This window comes from Lactuca virosa, chromosome 2 (genome assembly GCF_052849685.1).
Source record: "Lactuca virosa cultivar CGN04683 chromosome 2, Lactuca_virosa_CGN04683_v6, whole genome shotgun sequence".
In the NCBI taxonomy this organism is placed as follows: domain Eukaryota; kingdom Viridiplantae; phylum Streptophyta; class Magnoliopsida; order Asterales; family Asteraceae; genus Lactuca; species Lactuca virosa.
Window position 1 is genome coordinate 85208643 of NC_136427.1, and position 9547 is coordinate 85218189.

General features: G+C 33.6%; 1 protein-coding gene across 1 annotated transcript; it reads left to right on the top strand.

Annotated features, from left to right (window-relative positions):
* Window positions 1-1554: 1554 nt before the first annotated feature.
* On the top strand, window positions 1555-3969 carry SCL3 (scarecrow-like 3). Its single transcript, XM_079078181.1, has one exon. It carries the CDS (start codon window positions 2402-2404, stop codon window positions 3740-3742), a length of 1341 nt encoding a protein of 446 aa, XP_078934307.1. The 5' UTR covers window positions 1555-2401; the 3' UTR covers window positions 3743-3969.
* The last annotated feature ends 5578 nt before the right edge of the window (window positions 3970-9547 follow it).

Here is a 9547-nt window from a genome sequence, read left to right on the forward strand (position 1 = left end):
GCCGTATATTGTTGCGCTAAAACTTCGAAAAATCATAACTTCCCTTTACGAAATCAGATTTGGATGTTCTCTATATCCACACTCCCGGTTTAGTGACTACTACAAGTTTTTTTTAAATCACTTAGGCTAAAAAGGTAATTTATCATAACTTCACTTTTTACGATACACAAAGTCGTGCCGGTTTAATCGTGAAACTTTAAAGAAGCATAACTTCTTTATACAAAGTTGGATTTCGGTGTTCTTTATATGTACAAAATCCTTGTCACATATACTATGAATTTGGTTAAGATTACTTTTCCTAAATAATCTTCTATTATAAATTCATTTTTTTAACGTTTATTATCTTTAAATTGACTAACCCGAATCTGTGGGTGTTACATAACAACATTTTCGTTTGCGATCTACGGTTTCATCACCCCTCTCCAATTTCACCATAATCACATAAATTAATAGTTAAGGGGATATGATTACTTTAAATTTCCAATTAGTAGATCTAGATACTTAATCTCCATGAATCTAGCTCCAATCTAAATTCAAGATCACCAGTTTCACTTTCCCGTACTCTGTGATACGTACGAGTGAAAAATAATGAAACAAAACCTGACTTAAGACATTAAGTACAACATCTACACTGAGTCGGCAAATATGTGTCGCATGCATATCTTTTACGTGTCTTGTGCGAGTTAGTTGCATTGTATTCCAATCTATGTCCGTCGTGTTCTCTTTCAATCATAGCATTGTACTTACAGCATGTCGCGTCACTTCTACATTATGTGTCGTGTTTAGTAAAGTATGTTACCACCCTTAAATTAGCAATGTATACGTCCAATAAACTCTATGTGTCGCATTTACTAATAGTACACATCACACCCTCCTTCTCCCAATCAAAATGTTGATCTTGCAACACGTAGTGCAATCCTCATGTACGCGTCGTGTGTTAGACATAAAATAATACTCAATGTTTATACTACATTCTCTTAATGATTGTGCACTCACGCACATCTAACACACGCACTGAAGCAAGGTTCACGTTTCATTCCTCTTACTTGTCCTATAGGCAAGCTACACCCCTTATAATAATATTTTCTATGTAAAACAGATGTTAGAGTTAGAGTTAGAATTAGAGTTAGAGTTAGAGTTACAGATAGAAAGATGGAAGGGGGGAGAGTTTTATAATAAATGAGATGTTGAATGGGTAAAAAGACCAAATTACCCTCATGTGCCATGCACATGAGGGGTATTGACGGTAAGAAACTATTGATGATTAGTTTGAAGGACTAAAGGTGCTTATTTAGTTTGAAATATAGACCGAACTTATAACAATGGTGATAACTGGACCAAAAGTGTCATATTGAGAAAACCACATGGACGAAAGGCATAATTCATTCTTAATATTATTATAAGATTAAGGTGGCATGAGGTTTCTTCTTGTATCCTTGATTCCCTATCCACCTTAAGTGAAGACAAATTTTGGCAAAAAGCACTTTTGGAATAGAGGAGAAAGACAAAGTGCTTTTCTTTTATTCAAATTAGGTGAAAATAAAACAGGACACTGTTCTTCACAAAATTCACATATTCTCCTGCAACACTAGGCGACACAAAATCGGTGAAGATAAAAACAAATCTCACGCCATTTGTCTCCTATCTCTCTTTTATTCACACTGCATCTTTGAACCAAAGAACAAACCGCCTGACTGACTAGCTTTTAATTCATTGAAATCCCAACTGTTCCTTACTTTCTCTCTCTACAAAATCTCCCAAAATTCTTATTTAATGTTGTTATCTGAGTTCAATTGAGGGGATTGCTTCGAGATTTTGAGGTGGGTTTTTGATGAATTTCAGAACCCAGTAAAGAATTTTTGTTCTTTTGGTTGTTGTAGGTTTTAACTCAACCCCCAACTGTTCGTCCTTACTTTCTCTATCTAGAAACCCCTAAACTCACTTCAAGGCCCTTATATTCTTCCAATTGAGAGTGGTTTTCATGAGATTCGAATTGGGGTTTTCATGAATTTCAGAAACCCAGTAAGGAATTGCTCTTCGCTTGATTGTTCCAGCTTCTAATTCCTCCCGCAAAGTCATTTACACGACAACCCTTGATTGAATTGAGGGAATTTTCATGGGATTTGAAAGGGGTATTTGATGATTTTGGAATACTAACAAACAATTACTGTTCTTTCGATTTCTTGGGTAGTTCTTCTCCACGAAAACTCTCCCTGGTACTACTCTTTCTCTCTTCTTTTTCTTCTGAGTTATTTCTCTGTTCTAATTACCAAAACCCCATCCATTATCTGTAACTTAAACCAATTTAGCTTCACTTGTTCTTAGAATTGAATTCTAGTTTCAAGCAGAACCCAATATCCGATTTCTGAGAAACAAAAAACCAGATTCATATAGAAATCCAATGTTTCAAGATGATGGGTCATCATCTGTGACTTCAACACCCGTCCAAACCTTCCCATCAATGTCAATCTCACCTCTCACAGGATCGCCATATCCATGGCTCAAAGAACTCAAATCAGAAGAACGAGGTTTATGTCTAATCCATCTACTCCTCACTTGCGCAAAACACGTAGCTTCAGGAAACTTCGAACATGCCAACATCGCTCTCGACCAAATCTCCCATCTCTCCTCCCCAGAAGGCGACACAATGCAAAGAATCGCCTCATATTTCGCAGAAGCACTCGCGAATCGAATCCTCAAAACATGGCCAGGAATCTACAAAGCTCTTCATTCCACCAAAATCCCATTCGCATCCGAGAACATTTTGGTTCGAAAAATGTTCTTCGAATACTTCCCTTATCTAAAAGTAGCATTCGTTATCACTAACCAAGTGATAATCGAAGCTATGGAGGGCGAAAAGATCGTTCACGTGATCGATCTTAACTCCTCCGAGCCCACTCAGTGGCGTGCACTCTTACGTGACCTGAGCGCACGGCCTGAGGGCCCACCACATCTACGCATCACCGGGGTCCACCAACAAAAAGAAGTTCTAGACCAAATGGCGCGTATTTTAATCGAAGAAGCCGAAAAACTCGACATCCCATTTCAATTCAACCCCATTTTGAGCAAAATCGAGAATCTTGATTTCGAGAAATTGAATGTGAAAACGGGTGAAGCTTTAGCGATTAGCTCGGTTCTTCAACTCCATTCATTATTAGCACCCGAGGAAGTAACACTAACAACCAAGGACACAAACGGAATTTCACAAAAGGATTTGGGAAACGGGTATAGCCCGAGTCAAGACACGGCTTCATCTTCACCTTTTTTGAGCTCAAAAATCGACTCGTTTTTAAATAGTTTACGTGGGTTATCACCAAAAGTCATGATTGTAGCCGAACAAGATTCGAATCACAACAAATCGTCTCTCATGGAGAGGCTATCAGAATCTTTATACTTTTATGCGGCTTTGTTTGATTGTTTGGAGTCTACATTACCAAGAACATCAATGGAGAGATTGAAAGTTGAAAAGATGTTGTTTGGAGAAGAGATCAAGAATATTATAGCATGTGAAGGTAGTGAGAGAAAAGAGAGACATGAAAAGCTTGATAAATGGGTTCAAAGGCTTGATTTGAGTGGATTTGGGTGTGTGCCTTTGAGTTATTATGCTTTGTTGCAAGCTAGAAGATTGGTTCAAGGGTATAGTTGTGATGGGTGTCGGATTAAAGAAGAGAATGGGTGTGTGGTTATGTGTTGGCAAGATAGGCCACTTTTTTCGGTTTCTGCGTGGAAGTGTAGAAGGTGAAATATGTTGGGATTTAGATTTGGTTTTGTTATTGTGATGTTTTTTTTTGTTGTTGTGTTTCCCTTTTTGTTTTTGGTGTATGGGGGATGATTTAGATATGGATAGTTGTTGGTTTTAAATAGTGAATCTAATGTTGTTAGTGCTTTACATAACAAAATGAATGCTTTCGGAAGCTTTGCTTCATGACTTAATGGCGTATGAAAAGTTATTGTGTTGGGTTGATGATATTGAATGTAGTGGTTGTATCATGTTAAAATATTTGGTAGCTATTCAATGATTTGCTTTAATCCAGTAGCATAATGAGAAGACCATGTTGTAACTTGGAATCCTATCATGGAAGCCTATGAATTTTGCCGTATGTTTGACAAAAATGGTCCTTGTTTTTGACTTTTTGTTGTATGTAGTTTGTACGCGGTTTGAAAATGGGGATCATGTAAATGTTATCTCTAGATGAAAATGAGAGAATGTGTTTTAGAGGAGCCAATTAAAATTATGTAGCTAATGAAACCAGTGTTATGTTGAATCTTTTTTATATTGTAAAATAAACAAAAAAGTCAAGTTAAATGAAGTTAGAAGCAAAGTTGTTAAAATTTCGATTAGAATCCTACGATCTTTCTTAGGTAAATCGTTTATGATCATACCGTTTTTGGGTAAGATCAGAGTTAAGATTGTAAGATCGTTATTGTTGTTTTTTAAATTTCTAATATTTTATTTTGGGCTAACTGAGTGAATCGGATATGAATCCTAGAAAACTCTTTTGTATTGTTTAGAATTATAATGATGTATTGCAGATGTATTATTTATGTTTCAAACTATTCATTGTTAGTTTGAATGATTGATCCACAGATGAAAATGTAGTTTTCATGTTTTAAAATACTTAATGAGAATCTTATGATCCTGATTTGATTTTGTGATTACTAAATTTCAAAGTGAAAGATCCAATCTTTACAATCTTGGTTTGAAGTGATTAGAAAATTACCATAAATAAAATTATGAAATAAAAACATATTTCTTTTATGGTTAAGGTTAAAAATCAAGTAATCTTATTTTCCATATTTCTGAAATTGGTCACCAAAGGTTTTTTATAGCATTGAGTTGATCGGCTAATCTACATATCAATTTTTTCTTTTGTCCATGTAAAGTCCAATATGTCATAAGGGGCTAATCCAAGTATATGAAAAGTGGGTCTCAGGCCCATCTAAATTTTTAAAATTTATTTATTTATGCAAACAGCTAAAAGATTGTGCTTCTAACCCTTACTAAAGCTTGACAACGCACATGTTTTTCGTCCCTAGTTTTTCCTGGTTCCTAATAAAATCAAACAACTTCCATTCTAATTGTCATCTTCATCTTCGTCGCAATAACAACATAACAACACTTTTGAAATGGCCTAATTTTAGGGCTATACGTTTGATTAAATGAATTAAACCATGGTCAAAAACTATAAACGAAACACATATTAATTGTCAAGCTCAATCATAAATTTTTATGAGCCAAAATAAAACTGATGGTAAAAAACTACGGACGACACGGATTTTTCAAAGTCTTTAGTAGGGTGCGGACTAGGGCCGAGTTATGTCGTTGAGTAGGCTTCGAATTCAGCCTCTTACTTGGATCTTTAAGCCTCAAATTTGGTCTTCAAGTTTTTCCAATAAAAAAAAAACAAAAACAAAAGATCTTATCTTCTAATACTTACAACTTTGAAGGAAAATAATACAAGAAATTAGAGATTAATCAAATAAAATTTTAAATTACAAAGGCACCAAACATGCCAAAAATAAACCATAAAACAAACCAACCAACAACACATAAAATTAAATATACAATATAATAGTTTTGTAAATATGTTCATGATGTGCATTGAAGTTTAAAAATGATAATAGGAGTTTATTACTGACGTGGCTCCAAGAAACTTTATCTTCTAGTACTTACAATTTAGAAGAAAAATAATACAAGAAATTAGAAATTAATCTAATAAATTTTAAAATTACAAAAGGCATCAAACATGTCAAAAAAAAACCATAAAACAAACAGAGCAACCAACAATACACAATAACTTTTTCCTAAATGTATTATAATAATAGTTTTATAAAGATACTCATCATGTACGTAGAAGTTTAAGAATGATAATAGGAGTTTATTACTGACGTAGCTTCAAGAACAATATAACTCCAAAACTTTATCTTCTAGTACTTACAATTTAGACGAAAAATAATAAAAGAAATTAGAGATTAAGCTAACAAATTTTAAAATTACAAAAGGCACCAAACATGCCAAAAAATAAACCATAAAACAAACCAAGAAACGAACAACAAATTTTTTTTTAAATGTACGATATATTAGTTTTGTAAAGATATTCTTGATGTACGTCGAAGTTTAGGCATGAGGTTACTATTGATGTGGCTACAAAAACACTATAACTCCAAACTTTTGCAAGAAAAAAATGGTAGTTTTTTTTTTCAAAATTGCTTTAAACATTTGGTTAGTTTACTCGTAATATAATTCTTACAAATTAAAACTTATGTGAGGGATAATGTTACCGTAGCCTTATAAACTCTTTGTTTTTTGTTTACAAGGTCCCCGACGTTATTTTGACACTGTAAGGGAATAAAGTATTAATTGACCTGCTAAGAAGGGTATTAAACTTTTTTTTGCCTAATTACATGTACTAACAAGCCTGTGAAGGAAGGATTTGGAGAGATTAAGAGGGATTAGGAGGGGGGAGCATGTTCTTTAGTTTTTTTAGGGAGAGAAAGAGAAGGAAAGGAAAGGATTTGAGGGGGGAGCTCTTATAGCTACTTTATACATAAACTCACCCCCTCAATTTTAGGCGGATTGGAAAAGAAAGCGACAAAAGACTATTTTACCCTTATCTTCCTCTCTCTTACTTATTTCTTTGATGAAGCTTCATCTGATGAACCCTAAATAGGGTAAAAACATCATTTGATGGTAAAGCTTCTTTCCCTCCCCTTCAACTCGATAACACATCTATCCCCTCCTCTTTCTCCTTCCAACTTCTTCCCTTTCTTCCTTCTCCCTCCCTTTCCTCCCCCTCTTTAAAATTTAAACTCGAAAACATAACGTAAAAGATGGCATGGCATGCATGTGATATTGTTGTGCTTTAGGCTGTAAAATCAAGTCACGAGTAAGAAGACCAAAATCTTAAGTTTTTAACTAGGTAATTGTAGTTTCAATATATACATAAGTTTGTAATTTATTTACCCAATCATTATAATTCATATTAAAAAGGAAATTAATTAAACAAAAGATTCATGCTCATATTCTTCTTCCTTCACACCTTTTATGTGTCAGACGTTGCCAATATTGTCCTCGTTGTCAACCTCCGCTTAGGTCTTCTACTACCCTTCTATTGCCTTTGTCGGCCATTAGGGGTGAGCATTTGGACCGGTGGACCGGACCGGACCGTTTTTTTGGACCCCCGGGACGGTTTTCGGTTCTAGGAATCTATCAAAACCGGTCCGGTTTTTTTACCGGGTTTAGAACCGGTTGGACCTGATTTTTAATTTTTTTTTGTAAACTTTAAACAACTATAACTCATTCATTTTAAGTTGGATTGACACGCGGTTTTTTCCAACGTTTAATTTACAGTTTCTAGATGAATTTAGACTATAATTTTGTTGATTTTGGTATTATATTCAATGAGTTACAGTCTTTCAAAGTTGAGCTATCAAAGCTGAAAATTTTCAGCTTTTCAGCAATGTTTTTAAAATTTTGTAATATGTGAAAATTTTTAAACAACCATAACTCATTCGTTTTAAGTCGGATTGACACGTGGTTTTTTCCAGCATTTAATTTACAGTTTGTAGATGAATTTAGACTATAATTTTGTTGATTTTGGTATTATATTCAATGAGTTACAGTCTTTCAAAGTTGAGCTATCAAAGCTGAAAATTTTCAGCTTTTCAGCAAGATTTTTAAAATTTTGTAATCTGTGAAAATTTTTAAACAACCATAACTCATTCGTTTAAGTCGGATTGACCAGCGGTTTTTTTCAACATTTAGTTTACAGTTTGTAGATGAATTTAGACTATAATTTTGTTGATTTTGGTATTATATTCAGTGAGTTACAATCCTTCAAAGTTGAGCTATCAAAGCTGAAATATTTCAACTTTTTAACTATTATTTTAGATTATAATTCTGAATTTTATGTATCTTTGACAGATAAATCATATCAAAGGGATTTTGGTGAACTTGATTTATATGTTAGTTGCTTGTATTTGGAAGTTAATGTAAGTTATAATATTATAACATCAAGGTAGATTAGTTATGCATGAAACGAAAACGTAATCATTTTTACAAGTTGTATCGTATCAAACCCAATAACGTATTCATTTTAACGAGTTCTATCAAACCCAAAAACTTATTTTAACGACTTGTACTCTATGCAATTAAAGTTGTACCGGTCCAAACGGGTCCAAGAACCGGAAAACTCGGACCCGGACCCGGACCCGGACCCGGACCCGGACACGGACACGAATACGACACATCCGGTCCGGTCTACGGTCCACTATATTCTCCATAACCGGTCCGGTCCAAGAGTCGGTCCGGTCCGGTTCGGTCCAAATGTTCACCCCTATCGGCCGTAACAAATACCTTGTACTTATCTCTTATTAAACAAGAAAATACCGATTACAAATTTTATTTACCATGTTTTGACCATGGTCACTTCTTCTATGATATTTGTTGTCAATGGCGAGTTTACACTATGGTAAGGTGGGTCCTTTGACCCAATTAACTTTTTAAAACATACAACAAAGTATATACCAAAAATATTATGACCTACCTTATACCTTATAGTATGTGACAGAAAAGACAAAAAAAAAAAAAGTATTAGGACCTACGTTTAGTGTTGGACAAAAAAAAGAATATATATATATATATATATATATATATATATATATATATATATATATATATACTAGCCGTTACCCGCGCAAAGCGGCGGCGGCGAATAGTTTTTTTCGGCAATATATTTCTTTTACAAAAATGTTATGTTCCAAAAGAAAGTACATGTCAAAGACAATTGAATCCAACTTTGATTCTATTTTTGACACGATACATCAAATAACCGATAAAAATACACGGTTAAAGCCGACACAAAATATAAATTGTGTAAGTCGTGCAATCAAAAATAATAGAATTGTATAAGAATACATCAAATATGGAAATGTGTAAAAACACATAACTGCTAATACATCATTAATCTCGCAACACTTCTTTATATACCACGTTTGTTGTATAGATTTCATCATCTTTGGAATTTTCGTTAGGCTTCAATAACAATTTTGTTTATCATAATTTTTAGAGAAGCACGATAACATATAATCATAAAAAACAAAAACACCAAATTAATATATGAAAAGTAAACAAAATAACAAAATAAGAGTTATAAACTTAACACTAATAAAAGATTAAATGTGAAAAAATCATAAATTTCAAAAGTTTCATAACCAAATTTAAAGTACTGAAAATTTAAAATTCATCTGATCAAGTCCGCTTCATCCATTACCGGTTCCACCTCAAAGTCAGATAAAGAAGTAGAAACCAAAACATTACCTGAAACAATATGGAATATGTAGAATACATTTAATAATGCATATTGACATTTTGGAATAGGTTGATATTAATATAAGAAAATTATTGTTTCTCATATATAACTTACCTAAATTGTTGTGGATCAACTTCATACGAGAGACGTAGATTATAGATTTATGATGTATTGCAATAATAACCTTTATCATAAGGTTATCCGGTATGCGATACAACTTCAACATTATTACGTTC